At 50.1% G+C, this 17205-nt stretch overlaps 1 protein-coding gene and 1 pseudogene across 1 annotated transcript; both read left to right on the top strand.

Annotated features, from left to right (window-relative positions):
* The first annotated feature begins 1485 nt into the window (after positions 1–1485).
* LOC106145730 (feather keratin Cos2-3-like) lies at positions 1486–2676 on the top strand. Its single transcript, XM_021289963.2, has 2 exons — positions 1486–1642; positions 1999–2676. The coding sequence occupies exon 2, from the start codon at positions 2020–2022 to the stop codon at positions 2320–2322; it is 303 nt and encodes a 100-aa protein (XP_021145638.1). The 5' UTR covers positions 1486–1642; positions 1999–2019; the 3' UTR covers positions 2323–2676.
* An 11577-nt stretch (positions 2677–14253) lies between these two features.
* LOC106145648 (feather keratin Cos2-3-like) lies at positions 14254–15233 on the top strand (annotated as a pseudogene).
* Positions 15234–17205: the final 1972 nt, after the last annotated feature.

Below are 17205 nucleotides of genomic sequence, written 5' to 3'. Positions count from 1 at the left end.
TGCTCCTTTTTGCTGCTAGGGCGCACTGCTGTCTCATGCTCCTCTGGATCTCTCTTAAAACCCCACATCCTTCATGAGAAAGCAACGGGCTTCACCCTCAGAATCACTAGATCCGCAGGTCAGAAGCAGCTTCATGAACAGGGAAATCAGCCCTAGCTGAGTTCTCCCAATAGAGCTCCCTCTCACTGAGGTCAATAAAGGGAAGGGGGAAACTCCACAATTGCACGTTCTACAAGTCACATCTGAGATCCAGCTGATGGACATTCATGAAGGGAGGCTTAGAAAATGCACCCACTGAGACACAAACCTGGTTAGAAAGAGAGACAGTGGGTCGCTTTGGGGATTCATTCCCAAATCCAATGTGGTGGGTTGTGTTCCATCTCAGACACATTTAAGAGTGCATTGGAAGCAGATTGACTCAGTGATGGCCAGCACATGGTGTGCAGGATCCCTCAGCCTTCCTTCTTTCCCATAAAGCAAACCTGCTCCTTTTGAACTCTCTAGCACCGGGGAGAGCAGCTGTGTCCTGGCCTGGAGATGCAGGGAGGGGAGACTGCCAGCCATGCTGAGACACACCCAATGTTGTTAACATTGAGTTAAACCAAGGATTCAAAGTGTACTGAAGCCATTCTTGTTGTGGTCTGAAATAGGCGGCAGAGGAGCAAGAACTTTGGAGTGGCAGGAAAATGATGGCTCAGGAGACAGGGGCTGCATTTCAGAGCCTCTTCCCTGGAGGGATCTCCAGCAGGCTGGTGCCATCACCACTCAGCTGCACTCAGGCTCCTTCTGACCCTGGGACCCTGCTGCTCTGTGGTGCTCATGAAGGGAGTAGTGGAGAATGTCCCAGCCATGAGCAGAATGTTCCCTCATGATGTATAAACCCAAGGACACACACACACACAGGTTTATGCTCATTAGCATGGAATTATACAGAAATTTGTGCTCCCACATGCCTCTGCACAAACCTGGCAGCTTGCAAGTACACACAGGAGAAGAACACCCATAGCAACAACATGAACTGTGGTACTGGAGAAGTTCATGGACTCTGCTGAGAATCCCAGGGACTGGGCAGTGTTGGTGAAGATGGGGTCTGGGGTCATAACCAAACAGCACAGCACACAGACCTGGGAAGGAGAAAAAAAATGAACCATAATGATGATCTGAGGAGGCCAGGAAATACGAGGACTTGGTATGTCCTCATGCATGTGAACCCATGGGCATCCAGCTGAGGAGGATTAAATTTTCCTGAGAATGGCAACTCGAAGAGACCCAAGAGAGTGTCCCAGGATGACCTCATTTGTCTGCTCTAGACCCATAAAACTCTTCAGTTGAATATTCTGCCTGCACTGCTTCATTACTGCCTGAGAAACCCTTGGGCCTTTCATCCCAGGGATCATAAGAAGCCTTCACTGAGGAATGGGCATGGAACAAATCTGGAAATGAAAAGGCATCAGTACTGGAAACTAAAGCACAGCCCATCTCGTTAGCTGTGATGGTTTGCATTCCAGATGAGCTTCTCAAAAAATTGTTACCTCTGCCAAGGTTCTTTCTGGTCCTGCAGCAATGAAGGGCAGGTATAAAAGACAGCCCAGGGTCTTGCTCTCTCATCCACTTCTCTTGGCTCCTTCTTCCCAGGAACCAGGTGAGTCTGAAACCTTTTCTCCTCTTCCAATTTGGCATTTCTCTCATCAATGGACATCTCAGCTGATACTATGATCTCTCCTGTGATACAACTCTTCTTGTCTAGGGAGAGAGGAGTGGGAAAATGTTCTGCTTATAGAGAGGCTGGGAGGTGGCATAGGTGGCTTTTTGTTTATTCACTAGGAGAGAGAGCCTCCCTGTGCCAGACTGCTCCTTTTAGTGTCATGAAGACTGTGTGGCTCCTGCGACAGCTTCCAGCTCCCCACTCAGTAGTGGCCTTGGCTTTTTTGTGATAGGGTAACCAGACTGTCTCTCACACACTTCTATGGTCTGCTTTCTCCCTGCCCTCTCTCACAGCTTCATCTCCACCCTCAAGAAATGTCCTGCTACGACCAGTGCCTGCCCTGCCAGCCCTGTGGCCCGACCCCGCTGGCCAACAGCTGCAATGAGCCCTGTGTGAGACAGTGCCAGGACTCCAGAGTTGTCATTGAACCCTCCCCCGTGGTGGTGACCCTGCCTGGCCCCATCCTCAGCTCCTTTCCTCAGAACACTGTTGTGGGCTCCTCCACCTCTGCTGCTGTTGGCAGAATCCTCAGCTGTGATGGAGTGCCCATCAACTCTGGCTGCTGTGACCTGTCTGGCATTTCCAGCCGCTACTTTGGCAGAAGGTACCCGCGCTGATAAAGACTCTGGGAAAGGCCCAGGATGACACCTTGAGGAACTCAAAACATGGTGCTGGGCAAAGGATTGAGATATTGGCTGTGTTTTCAGTAGAGCTGAATGGCTGTACCTTTTTTACCGTTTTCTTTGTTTCCTTTGGTTCCTCTTGGCAACGAGGCTCCCCAGGTCCAGCCTGGTGGGGATCAGCTGTCTTCTCTCCCTCTATGGGACGGGCAGATGAACATCATGCACAAAATTCTTCATGACCATGGACTGCAGACTTTGGGATTCCTTTGTGGATTCCTGCACTGCTGTCCTCCACTTGCAGTGACTTTGTTTCCCTCTTTTGACTCATTAAAGTTTTACTGCATTCAAGCCTGGCCTCCATGCGGTCCTTCCCTCTGTGAACACTCCCCAAGCTGCCAAAGGATAAGGGTGTTACTCTGGAATTGAAGGGGGTAAGGGCACAAGAAGATCTTTCTCCATTGATAGAGGAATGAGAGATTGGGACAATCTGAAGTGGCTCCTCTTTTGGGCACCATCCCTTGGACCTGAGGAAATCATCCCTGGCTACTCTGCTGTCAGTGACCATCAGGTTTTGCTTTGCTGTGCCTCTGCCCACAAATGCCCAGAAAGACAAGAGACCCTGAGGTGTCAGCAGACCCCCTGAGCTCTTGAGTAAGGATGTTCCCTTGCTATGGCCAGAGTTGTGCTGGGGTGGCAGGGGGTGGGTGTGGGGCTCTGGAAGATGATTTGCTTTGCAGAATGGAAAGAGCAGTAAAGCTTGGAACAGCCCTTGGGATGGCCCATAGATGCTACTGCACCTTCCTCTTCCCTCCACCAGCCAATGTCAGAGCTATGGCCTGTGGTCATGGGCAGGAGTAGCAGGGAAAATTCACACCCACTGCTGAATATGTCAAGGCTGAAATGGTAATTAAGCATGTGGGAGGTGAGGACATCCAGCACAGAAATGGGGACAGTGAAAGAGTGCATTTCTGAGGGAGATCGAATTGCTCTGACCACAGCATACAGGAGAATGTGAAGATCGGCAGACACGGGAGTACTGGTTGCACATGCCAAGAGAGCTGCAGGTGGGCTGAGTTTGTGCTCAGGAATTGGCTGCCATTCTGGGAGAAAATGTTTCTTTTACATTTTAATCTCATCCCTTTTGATCAGTGGAAATGTTTCTTGACAGCCACTATGGACTCATATCCTGCTTCCTGCATGAACCACCAGTTGTCCTCCCGAAGGTGTACAAGTAGAAGGACAGATAACCCCATAGCACTTTCCTCCACCAGGGAATTATGCCAAATGAAGCAGATCTCAGAATGACTGAATGCCCAAAGCTTCATAAGCACATTTCAATTGAATGTCAAATGTCTTTGCCTTAGTCATATTTTAATAACTATCATCAATGGCAGGACAGATGCACTTCCTGACCCTACTGCGCTTAACCTTGCAATGATCACCAGGTACCTCAGGTTCTTTGATACCATCTCTATTTGTCATTGTGTAAGAGGGAGAGATGGCATTTCTTATGACATGTGAGTGAGGCCTGTGACCAAAACACTGCCAGAAGGCTGCAGCTGGCTCTTGGTGTGATCCCTGCTTTTCCTGCCCAACAAAAATGATATTGGAAAAGTAGATAAAAGGGCAAAGGATCCATGCGTGTTTTAGTGTTTGAACTAAGGGCATTTTTCCCAGAGATTCTTCTTGCATAGTATATCCTGAGTTGGAAGGGACCCACGATGACCATCAGGCCAAACTCCTGTCCCTGTGTATGCAACCCCACAGTTCACACCTTTTGTCTGAGGACATTATCCAGTCTCTTCATGAATACTATCAGGCATGGTACCATGACTTCGTCACTGGGGAGCCTGTTCTAGTGCTCCACTACCGTGTGGGGGAAGAATCTTTTCCTAATATGCAACCTAAACCTCCTCTGGCCCATATTCCTGCCATTCACATGGGTCTCGTCATTGGTCGCCAGACAGAAAAATTCAGCATCTGTCCCTTGTCTTTTCCTTATGAGGAAGCTGTAGACCGCCATGAGTTCTCCTTTCAGTCTCCTCTTCTCCAGGCTGAACAAACCAAGTGACTTTAGATGTTTCTCACATGGCTTCCCCTCCAAACCCTTCACCAATTTTGTAGCCCACTTCTGGACACTCTCCAGTAGCTTTAAAACCTTTTTATCCTGTAGTGCCCAGAACTGCCCTCAGTGCCTCAGGTGAGGCTGACCCAGGACAGAGCAAAGTGGGACAATCCGCTCCCTGTCCGGCTGGCCATGCTGTGCTGGATGCACCAGGACATGGGTCCCCTTTGTCTGCCAGGGACACTGTTGGCTCATGTTCAATTTGCTGTCGACCAGAACCCCCAGATCCATCTCTGCAGAGCTGTTCTCCAGCATCTTGTCCCTCAGTCTGTACGTACAGCCAGGGTTGCGGTGTCCCAGGTGCAAAGTCCGGCACTTGCTCTTGTGGAACTTCATGTGGTTGGTGACTGTCCAGTTCTCCAATTCATCCACATCACTCTGCAGGGCCTCTCTGCCCTCAAGAGCGTCAACAGCTTCCCTGATTTTGTGTCATCAGCAAACTTACTAAGAAATCCCCCAATTCCTGTGTCGAAGTCATTTCTAAAGACATGAAAGAGGACTGGCCCTAAGATGGATCCCTGCGGAACTCTGCTAGCGACTGGTCACCAACCCAGCATAACTGCATTTACTAGAACCTTTTGAGTCCAGCCCGTCATCCAATTTCTCACTCAATGCATTGTGTGTTTATCCATCTGTATGTTGGACACCTTGTACAGGAGGATACTGTGAGAGACAGTAACAAAGGCTTTACTGTAGCCCAAAAAGATCACATTAACAGGCTTCCCTTGGTCAACTAAGTGGGTAACCTTGTAGAAACAAAGTAAGTTGATCAAGCAGGACTTTTACCTCAGCAACCCATGTGAGCTGTTGCAAATGACTGCATTGTCATTCAGATGTTCTTCAATAAGTCGCAGAATAACCTTCTCCATAATTTTGCCAGGCACATAGATTCGCAGAATCACAGAATTGTTACATTTGGAAGGAACGTCTGGAGATCATCTAGTCCAACCATTCCGCTAAAGCAGTTTCACCTAGAACAGATCACACAGGATTGCATCCAGGCAGGTTTTGAATGTCTTCAGAGAAGAAGACTTCACAACCTCTCTGGGCAGCCAGTTCCAGGGCTCAGGCATCCTCAAACTAAAGAAGATTCTCCTTATGTTTAGATGGGACCTCCTGTGTTTCAGTCTGTACCCGTTGCCCCTCATTCTATCATTGAGCACAACTGAAAAGAGTCTGGACAATCCTCTTGACACCACCCTGAGATATTTATAAGCATAAATAAGATCCCCCCTCAGTCTTCTTTTCTCCAGAATGAACAGACACAGCTCTTAAAGTCTCTCCTTATAAAAAAGATGCTCCAGACCCCTTGTCATCTTTGTGTCCCTTTGCTGGACTCTCTCCAGCAATTTCTTGTCCTTCTTAAACTGAGAAACCCAGAACTGGACACATTACTCCAGATGCGGCCTCACCAGGGCAGAGTAGAGGGGGAGGACACCTTCCCTCAACCTTGCCAGACACATCCCCTCCCTCCCCGGGGTTCTTGCACAGCCAAGGAAGCTCCCTGTACCACGGTGTCTTGCACAGCACAAAGGTACAAGGCACTGTCAGACACCTCGACTTCCTTCACCTGCAGGATGCTGTATTTCCCCGTGGTGTTCAGAGTTGTGCTGAAACGGTCACTGCGCTTCAGGCCAGATCCTGCCTGATATGAGACCAGCTGGGGAGCTTGGCTTTTCCTCTGCTGGTACCAGAGCAAGCCTCGAAAGTTGGAGGTCTGATATGTACAGGTTGTTTGGAAGGTGTCTTTCTGCTTCACTGTGACTTGTCCTTCTTGCTGGGTGACAGTGACCTGCCCCATGGTGCCTGGAAGAAAGTGAAAGTCAGCAGCTCTGCAGGGAAGGGCCCTGGAAAGCAAACCAGGAATGGATGTAAAACTCTGCTGGAGAAGTCTCCTTGTCCCTTGCCCTGCAGGAGAATCCTGATGCGTGAGGACAGCAAGGTGGAGAGTAGTTCTGACCAGGAGATTAGAGCTGGACTCTGAGGAGAGCTGTGCTGTGTCCCTGCTCCTCCTCCCTGTTCCTGTTGCCCAGAGGACCAGGGAAGCAGCCTGTCATGCCTGACCTTCATGTGCTGGGACCAGCACCCCTCCATCAGATTGAGAGGCCCGCAGAGTTATGACAAAACTTTTCATCCTGATTCTCAATCACTGTCATTTATGAGGGCTCCTGAGTCAACACACAGCTGAGCTAAATGTTGGAAAGAGGTAGCCCTGGCAGTGCTGACAAACAGGAGAAAACTGGAGGCCATGGCAGACATGTACCAGCCAGGAGCAGAATGGGACACCTCATTAATGTTGACAAGATGACAGCTTTAAAGTCCACGTAACAGCTTTGACAGGATCTGCTAATTTGTGTTGGAAAGTAAGAAAAGTGGGAGTGCAGAGAGAACTGAGATCTCCTATGGTGACAGCAGGTTGGTCAGAAGAGAAAGGCAGAGAGAGACTGATCAAACGGGAGAGAATAGGGAAAGAAGAGATCAGAGGCATCTCTCCTCTCCTCTCCTCTCCTCTCCTCTCCTCTCCTCTCCTCTCCTCTCCTCTCCTCTCCTCTCCTCTCCTCTCCTCTCCTCTCCTCTCCTCTCCTCTCCTCTCCTCTCCTCTCCTCTCCTCTCCTCTCCTCTCCTCTCCTCTCCTCTCCTCTCCTCTCCTCTCCTCTCCTCTCCTCTCCTCTCCTCTCCTCTCCTCTCCTATCCTCTCCTCTCCTCGCCTCGCCTCGCCTCGCCTCGCCTCGCCTCGCCTCGCCTCGCCTCGCCTCGCCTCGCCTCGCCTCGCCTCGCCTCCAACACTAAGAGGATCTTTAGAGAACTGGTGCAAAATCACGAATGTGAGGTGACATTACCTTGTGTTTTCCCATTAATCATGAGTAGTTCTCTGCATGAGCCTGATAAGGTGGGCGGGAGTTTCCTTGGGAGAAGAAGAAGAAGGATGAATTTATAGAAAGCAAAGACTTACCCAGCAGTTGCCCCAGGAAGGCAGTGAGGACCAGATACCCAAGGTGCATGCTGAGAACAGCCTGCTTGTTTGTTGAGTGAGACTGAGAAAAGCACCTCCCAGCCCCAAGATACCAGAGCTGCCGGAAACCACTCTGGTGGGGGAGCAAATGTAGAAGTGGGGAAGAGAAGAGATCTATACTTCCTGTGCCTGAAATTCTCGTTCTGGGTTTCTCCCTCCTACAGCAAGAACATGTGTGGCTCACTCAGCATTCTCAACAATTCCAAAATGAGATGTCCTGGTAACTGAGGGAACACCATATTTGAAAGGGGCTGTTCCCGGTCTGCTTGCAGTGGAGTCCACACCTCATGTCCTCCTATAGATGTGGAGGGTCTCCAGTCTGACATAACCTTTCCCTTTCTTTCTTAAGAAAGGATTTAATAACAAGACAGGGGGGACTGTAGTGGTCAGGCACAGGGCTCATCCCAACAATTGCACTGACCAACTCCTGCTTAGGTGCAGGTACCACCTTTTATTCTTCCCCCTCTTTATTGCCTCCCCTTGATCCTCCCCAGTCTCCTTTTTCCCCCCATCTTTGACTCTTCCCCTACACATGCCTTAAGAAGTGTTGTCTAGTCCCACAAGACTCTGCTCAAACATGCAAATCCTCCTGTTCTTCTTGTCACTTCCTGTCACTTACAAAGCTCAGCTTGTCCCACTACAAAGCTACACCTGCAGTTTCCCAATGGCCCATCAATTAGAGGCTGCAGAGCTCTGGTCTCCCTCCTTGTGTCCCTTATGGCTTACTGAGAGATCGGTGTCATTGTGTGCTTTGTTAATCACTTTCTCTTTTCTTTGTTCTTCCCTTTGAACAGAAAAGGGATTTGATCTGTCAGACTTAGTGAACCAGTGGCTCTCACCTTCCACTTGCCCTTACAGTGGCCTCTGCTGCAATTCTTCAGGCAAGAAAGTTCCTTATGAAGCTGAAAGTCTCCTGCCCCCAGAGAAAATGGAGTCTCTTGAGTCAAGGCTCTGCAGACAAACTCCATGTTGATGTTCAGTCTCTGCAATGTCTCCATGCAAGACCTGTAGCAATGCTGTCGTGGCACTCAGTTCTCAAAATTATTGAGAAACTACAAGCATAAAAGAAAAGCCAAAACTCGGCCAAAAGAGCACTCATTTTCAGATGTATGGTAGGTGTAAAGAAGTACCTGGGTCACTTGAAATGTGTGGAATGAGATAATCTGTGCCCATAGACTCCAACCTGTTGGGTTTTTTTTTGTTTGTTTTGTTGGTTTTTTTCAACCAGGTAAAAACACAGGAGAAGTCATGTCTCATACCAAGACTCCTCTTTTCCAGCAGTGCTCTTTGGTGCATGCTGAGGGAAGAGTAAGAGCTGGACAAGCTGCTGGGATACTTCTCCTGAATACTCACTGCTGTGTCCTGCTCAGTTTCAGCAGCTCTGGGGAGTTCCTGTGTCTGCTGTGGCAATGGACCCTCATGGCAAGGAAGGCCAACAGCAGCCTGGGATGCAGTAGGAAGAGAGTCAACCAGCAGGACAAAGGACCTGATCCTCTCCACTCAATACTGCTGAGGTGACCTCTGAAGCGCTCACTCCACTTCTGGGCTCCCCAATAAAAGAAAGATACTGGACTGTGATCAGTAGGGACTAGAGCATCTTTCCTATGAGGATACACTGAGAGGGCTGACAGTGTTCAGCCTGGGGAAGAGAGGGCTCAGGGGGGACATTGACAATGTGTGTAAAAAGCTGACGGGAGGGAATGAAGAGAGTCTTTTCAATCAGGTGTGCTTGGGACTGCCCATCTCTGCCATGAGGAGGCTCTGTGGAGAGATCAACTACAGCTTTTTGCCCTTCCTGGGGAGCACAACAAGCCCCCATCAAGGGACAACTGTCCGTGGGCAACTTCTCCTGTCATTCGGAATGGTCAGGAGGAAGGATCAGCATGTAGACTCAGTGGTCTGAGTCCTTGTGGGGGTGCGGCTGTTGGTTATGTCAATATTGATGCCGGTGCCGGTGTTGATGCTGAAGCCGGTGCCGGTCGGGCGGCTGAACCGCGCCGGGGCTGGGTGAGGCGGCCCCTGCGGGCGAAGCGGCAGCGCCCCCTGGCGGGCTCATCAAGGACTGTCTCCCCGCCACACCCGCCCGGCCCCTCCCGCGGCGGTTCGTGTCCGGCCGCAGCCCCGGCTCCTCTCCCCGTGTCTCCCACGGCGCAGTAATACACCGCCGCGTCCCCGCGCCGGGGCCGTTCGAGCCACAGGGCGCTGAACCGGCGGTCTGCCGCCACCGACAGCCAACCCGGAGGGTCCGACAGCGCTTTGGAGCCTTTAATACCCCACACGAGGAGTTCGGGACCTCGACCCGGGAGGAGGCGGTACCAGAAGATGTAATCACTGGTCTGTGTGTTGGGGTGTGAGCAGTTGATGCTGATTTCGGTGCCCTCGGTGGTCTCTGCCGACGGCTCCTGCTGCACCTGGGCTCTTCCCGAAGCCACTGCCGGGGAGAAAAAAAAGAAAAATATCCTCAAACCCTCAAAATTCCTCAAAACCTCAAAGCCCTGCCTGCTGCTTCCTGGAACAAATCCCACAGAAGCACTGAGGAACAAAAAGAGATGATGAGAAGCGGTTTCAGAAGATGTGCACACACGAGTAATGCAAGTGTCCATAATATTTGGTGGTGAGATGAATGCATGCACGATAGGGGGAAGGGTGAAATAATTTAAGAAAATAAGTGGGATAACAGACTGATACACACAAAGTAGTAAGGGGAAAGAATGACTGCATGAGTTATAGGGAAAGACACAGAGAGAAGAAAGGAATGAGTTTTCTAGAGGGAATGTGGGACAGAGGGAGTGTGGTTTGCGGACAGAAGTCTGTGAAGAAGCCAGAGGAGATGACAGCATCGAGGGACCTGCGGGGACCACCCCAGGCTCAGCCCCGTCACCCACCCAGCCCCGCCAGTCCCGCGCACCCAGGAGCACTGCGGCCAGTCTGGCTAGCCCTGCGCCCCGGCACCGCCGCATCCCGCCGCTCCTCCGCCAGCGCCTCGCTGCCCCCCGCCAGCCCCGGCTCTCTGCTCCAGCCGCGCCGCCTGCTCCTCCTCTTCCTCCTCTTTCTCCTTTCTCTTCTCTTCTCTTCTCTTCTCTTCTCTTCTCTTCTCTTCTCTTCTCTTCTCTTCTCTTCTCTTCTCTTCTCTTCTCTTCTCTTCTCTTCTCTTCTCTTCTCTTCTCTTCTCTTCTTTCTTCTCCTCTCTTCTCCCCTTCTCCGCGAGCTCCACCCCCAGGCTGAGTCCTGCGTCGGCACCGCTCGGGGTCTGCCCCGGGCTCACAGGGCTCCGGGGCTCTGCACGGCCACAACTTTGGCTCCGGGGAAATGGACTCGTCTCTTCCTGCAGCAAGAGGTAGCTCGCACAGCGCCAACTGCATTCTAGGGAACAGCAGGACCCTGACCCAGGAGATGGACCAGCTTCCCGAGCTCAGGGGCTGGAAACAGCAGCCACTGGTTTCCTGCGGTTGGAGGTGAGGAGACTGAGAGCCTCCATCCAGCTGACTCTGTGTCATCCCAGCACAATGCCTGAAAGTTGTGTTGTGGCAGAGGGGCTGTGGACACCTGTGCCCATGGCCGTGCAGGTGTCAGTGTGAGTAGGGGAGGTGGGGAACTACAGAGTCAGTATGTAGGTAAGAAGGGACCTTCAGAAGTCATCTAGGTCACTCCTCTGCTCAGAACAGATCCCATTAGATCCTGTTGCTCAAAGTCACATTCAGTCCATTCTTGAGCACCTCCCAGGATGGAAATTGCACAAAGTCTGTCTCCTAGGCACTTACACAGGCGATGTGCTTGTGTTCCTCCAAACAAGCAATTATAGAAGGCAAGAAATTCCTCCTAGACATCTCTCGTCCAAGATTAAGACACCCATTTCTCTCAGTGTCTCCTTGCATGTCATGTTCATCAGCTGCCTAACATGTACAGTGGCCTGTGAGTTTAACAAACTCACTTCCATATGTTGATCCCCTTCCTTGAGCAGGGAGCCCCAGTCTGGCAGCAGTACTCCAGATATGATCTCAAATGGGCCAGAGGGAAAGGGTTGTTTTCTTGCACCTGCTGGCAAAACATTAACACAGCTCAGGACGCAGCTGGTCCTTTTGCTGCAAAGGCACATTGCTGTCTCATAGTCAGATGGGTCACCCTTAAAACCCCACATCCTTTTCTGTGGATCTGCTTCCCAGGCAGCCAGTTCTAGCCTACATGACTGCATGAACCAGCTGGTTACTCCCCCACATGCAAAACCTTGTCCTTGCTGGTTTTGGCATCCATGAGTTTATAGTCAGCCCACTTCTTCAGACTGTTCAGGTCCTTTGACCAGGAGCCATGCCCAACCGTTATGGGCCATTCCCTTTGCTGGGTGTTAATGCACAGAGTCTCTGGGAGTTCCCCACTTCCCCTGACTCATGGCATTAATTAAAGCATCAAACAGTATTGGTTCTACTACTGGATCTCTACTACTACACCCCACCAATAAGTGTTGGGCAGCTGAGCTGCTGCACTGTGGTCATAACCATCTGAGCCTGTTAGTCCAGGCAATTTTCTCCACACCTTATCATCCTCTCACTGCACCCATTCATCTCATACTTGGTCATGAAAGAAGTAAGAGAGAAAGTGCCAAAGGTCTTGCTAAGCTCCAGGTACAGATATCCCTGCCCTTTCCGTGTCCACAGAGCCTGTTACCTCATGAGTAAGCAATGGGTTTGGCCCATTGTCCTCAGCTTAAAGCAGCTTCATGGAGAGGGCAAATCAGCCCTGGCTGAGCTCTCCCAGCAGAGCTCCCTGGCATTGATCTCACTGAAGTCACTGAAGGGAAGGCAGAAAGCTCTCAACTGAGCTGCAGCTGACAAACACTCAGGAGTGAAGGCTTCAAAAAAGTGCTTGCTGGGAACAGTCCTTGTTAGATAGAGGGCCAACAGCTGGGTTTTGGGATGTTTTCTTGAATTTTGTGTTCCTTCCCTCCCATGGGCAGTTCACAGAATCACAGAATGTCAGGGATTGGAAGGGACCTCCAAAGCTCATCCAGTCCAATCCCCCTGCTGGAGCAGGAACACTGAGAAGAAGTCTGTTCTCAAATTTAAGTGGAACCTCTTGTGTTCCAGTTTGAACCCATTACCCCTTGTCCTACCACTGTCTGTCACCGAGAAGAGCCTGGCTCCATCCTCCTGATACTCACCCTTTATATATTTGTAAACATTTATAAGGTCACCCCTCAGTCTCCTCTTCTCCAAGCTAAAGAGCTCCAGCTCCCTCAGCCTTTCCTCATAAGGGAGGTGCTCCACTCCCTTACTTAATCATCTTTGTGGCTCCGCACCGGACTCTCTCCAGCAGTTCCCTGTCCTTCTTGAACTGGGGGGCCCAGAACTGGACACAATATTCCAGGTGTGGTGTCACCAGGGCAGAGTAGAGGGGAAGAAGAACCTCTCTCGACCTACTAACCGTCCCCCTTCTAATCCACCCCAGGTTGCCAATGGCCTTCTGGTCCAAAAGGGCACAGTTCTGCCTCATGGTCACCCTGCTGTCCACCAGGACCCCCAGGTCCCTTTCCCCTACACTGCTTTCTAATAGGTCATTCCCCAACTTACACTGGAACCTGGGGTTGTTCCTACCTGGATGCAAGACTCTACACTTGCCTTGTTATATTTCATTCAATTTTTCCCTGCCTACCTCTCCAGCCTGTCCAGGTCTCTGGATGGCAGCACAACTTCCAGTGTCAGCCACTCCTCTCAGCTTGGTGTCATCAGCAAACTTGCTGACAGTCACTCTATTCCCTCATCCAAATCATTGATGAATATATTGAATAATACAGGCCCCAGTACTGACCCCAGAGGCACTCCACTAGACACAGGCCTCCAACTGGACTCTGCCTCTCAGCCTTCCTCCTTGCCCACAAAGCAAACCCCTCCTTTTGAACTTTCTAATACTGGGGAGAGCAGCTGTTTCCTGGTCTGGAGATGCAGGGAGGGGAGGCTGCCAGCCATGCTGAGACAAATCCAGTGTTGTTACACTGAATGAAACCAAGGATTCAAACTGGACTGAAATCATCCTTGTTGTGAGCTGAAATCAACAGCAGGGAAGTGACAGCTTTGGACGGGCAGGAGAAGGAGGGCTCAGGAGACAGGGGCTGCATTTCTCTTCCCTGGGCAGATCTCTGGCAGGCTGGTGCAAACATCACTCAGCTGCACGTGGGCTCCTTCAGGCCCTGGGAACCTGCTGCTCTGTGGTGCTCATGGTCAGAGCAGTAGAGAGTGTCTCTGCAATGAACCGCACATTTTGTTGTGATCATTGACAGACAAGGACATACATACTTAGACTCATGCACACCGGTGTGTAATTATGCACAAACTAGTGATCTCATGTCCATGTGCACAAACTTGGCTGCTTCCAAGCTCACACAGGAAAAGAATACACATAGCAGCACCATGAACCATCATGTTAAGAGAAGTTCATGGACTCTGCTGATGATTCCTGAGGACTGGGCAGTGTTAGGCAGGATGGTGTCAAATTCAAGCAACACAACACTCACAAAAACCATCAGGGTGAGCTGAGAAGTTAAGGAAAGATGAGGACTTGTCACATCCTCATGCATGAGAGCCCATGGGCATGCAGTCAATTGTGGTTGCAGCTTCTTCCTGAGACTGGTATATCAAAGAACACAGAGTGACCCAGAATGACATCATTTGCCTACTCTTAGACTCATCCAGCACCTAAACTGAGTCTTCTGTGTGCACTGTTGCATTCCTGCCTGAGAAATCCAGGGGCCTTTAATCCCAGAGATCAGAAGAAGCCTTCATTGGAGGATGAGCATGGCACAAACCTGGAAATGAAAAGGCAGCAGTGTTGGAAGCTAAAGCACAGCCCATGTGTTTGCATTCAAAATGAGCTTGTCCGAAAATTGTTACCTCTGCCAAGGGTGCCTCTGGTCCTGCAGCAATGAAGGGCAGGTATAAAAGGCAGCCCAAGTCCCTGCTCTCTCATCCACTTCTCTTGCTTCCTTCTTTCTGGGAACCAGGTAAGTCTGAAGTTCCTTCTGATTCTCTTCCAGCTTGACATCTCTTACTGATGGACATCTCTGCTCATATGGGCTATGTCCTTTCCTCAGCTTTGCGTCTCCTTATCATGGGAGATGGAAAGGATGAGAAGTTCTGCTTAGAGAAAGGCTGGGAGGCTGCAGAGCGGGGGGTTGGTTTTTCACTAAGAGGGAGCCACCCTGTGCTATGAGGCTCCTTGTACGGCAGTGAAGGTTGTGCGCCTCCTGGCGTGTCTTCAAGCTCCCCACTCAGTAATGGCTTTGGCTGCTTTTTGAGAGGGTAATGAGGCTGCTTCTTATCTGCTTTTATGCCCTGCCTTCTCCCTGCCCTCTCTCCCAGGTTCTCCTCCACTGTCAAGACATGTCCTGCTATGACCAGTGCCTGCCCTGCCAGCCCTGTGGCCCGACCCCGCTGGCCAACAGCTGCAATGAGCCCTGTGTCAGGCAGTGCCAGGACTCCAGAGTTGTCATTGAGCCCTCGCCTGTTGTGGTGACCCTGCCTGGCCCCATCCTCAGCTCCTTCCCACAGAACACTGTTGTGGGCTCCTCCACCTCTGCTGCTGTTGGCAGAATCCTCAGCTGTGATGGAGTGCCCATCAACTCTGGCTGCTGTGACCTGTCTGGCATTTCCAGCCGCTACTTTGGCAGAAGGTACCTGCGCTGATAAAGACTCTGGGAAAGGCCCAGGGAGACACCTTGAGGAACTTAAAAGATGGTGTTGGGCAAAGGATAAAGATGTTGGATGTGTTTTCAATAGAGCTGAATGGCTTTGTGTTTCTTTCCTTTTTTTTCTTTGTTTGCTTTGTTCCCCTTGGCCACAATGTTCCCCCAGGTCCAGCCTGGTGGGGATCAGCTGTCTTTTCTCCCTCTGTGGGGCAGGCAGATGAACATCATGCACAAACCTCTTCATGACCAAGGACAACAGACTTTTGGATTCCTCTTTGGATTCCTGCACTGCTGTCCTCCACTTGCAGTGACTTTGTTTCCCTCTTGTATGCATTAAAGTTCTACTGCATTCAAGCCTGGCCTCCATGTGGTTCTTCCCTCTGTGGAAAATCCCCAAGCTGCTGAAGGAGAAGGGTTTTGCTCTAGGGTTGAAGGGGTGAGGGCACAAGAGGATCCTTCTCCATTGACAGAGGAATGGGAGGTTGCGACACTCTCCAGTGGCTCCTCTTTTGGGCACCATCCCTTAGAGCTGAGGAAGTCTTTCCTGGCTGCTCTGCTACCAGTGACTATCAGGCCTTGCCTTGCTGTGTCTCTGCCCACATATGCCCAGAAAGGCAGGAGACCTGAGGGGTCAATAGCCCCCTTATATCTTGAGAAAGGATGTTCCTCTTACCATGGAAAGAGGTGCACTTGAGTGACAGGGTGTGGATATGTGGCTCTGGAAGATGATTTGCTTTGCAGAATGGGAAGAGCAGTAAAGCTGCTGGAAAGGAAAGCAGAGGCTGGAAGTTGCAGATAAGGATGTAGGAGCTGATGGCATCCAGCACAGAAATGTGGACAAGGAAATGGTGTATTTCTGAGGGAGATCAAATTGCTCTGACACAGAGTATGCAGGAGAACATCAAGATGAGCATACAGGAGGCTAGTGGGGGCACATGGTGATACAGGGAATTGACAATTAAATAATTAACACTTAAAGAACTAACACTTGACACTTAAACAACTAACCCTACCCCACATCACTAAAGAGCCAACAGAGAGCTAACCCTTTAACCCACATAGCCTTGCTTAGCTTTGTGTAACTTATTGTACGAGAAACAGGACTTCACTGATGCCTTGCAAAGATAATAATCCTTGGGTGCATCCTTGGTGAATCTTTGGGGGAACTAGATAACAAACTTGGGCACAGGACAGGAGATACACTAGTTTTAACCAACTCAGCAGTCTGAGTCCCAACGAACTCATCGTACTGGAGCAAAGGTCCCGTGTACAGAGAAGAGGACTCAGGTTCACAATCACTGCGCAGCTGCAACCAGGAGGAGCCAGAGGTGTAGACTATGGAAATAGTGTCCCAGAAATCATTGTAATAAGAACCGCCTTCTCGGAGACAGGTTATGAATATGTATAGGCGTTCCTAAAAACTTTCATGAATATGTAACACTTTACTGTATTTAATCAATCTCACAGCTACTGTAATACACACACATCTCGGGTGAAGCTATTCCCTGTGTGTGTCCAACATCATAAATACATACCGCCCTTACAATCTCAAGGGTTGTAAGGTCATTTCCGTGCCTCAATCACAAGGGAGCTGCAGGTGGGCTCAGAGCTCTTGGTCATGTCATTACTCCCTCCAGAGGTTTTCTGCTCAGGATCTGGCTGCCATTCTGGGTGGAGAGGGTGCTTTTACATGTAAATCTCAGCCTCTTTGTTTGGTGGAAATGTCTCTTGGCAGCCACTACAGTCTCATATATATATATATATATATATATATATATATCTATTTTTTTTTTTCCTACTGTACAGGTGGAAAGATTGAAATCTGTACACTCATGTCCTTCATGCAAAGGGAATTAAGGCTCATGAAGCATTTCTCAGAATAACTGAAAGCCAAAAGCTTCACAAGGGCATTTCACTTGCATGTCTGAAATCTTTCCTCCCTAGTTGTGCTCTTAATATCTGTCTTTAAAAGCAGAATAGTTGTACCTCCTAACCTTACTGCACTAAATCTTGCAACAAATGCAAGGTACTTCAGGTCCTTCACATTGATGCTGCCATCTGTAA

Source organism: Columba livia, chromosome 23 (assembly GCF_036013475.1).
Source record: "Columba livia isolate bColLiv1 breed racing homer chromosome 23, bColLiv1.pat.W.v2, whole genome shotgun sequence".
Lineage (NCBI taxonomy): Eukaryota > Metazoa > Chordata > Aves > Columbiformes > Columbidae > Columba > Columba livia.
This window is presented reverse-complemented; position numbering and strand designations above follow the sequence as displayed.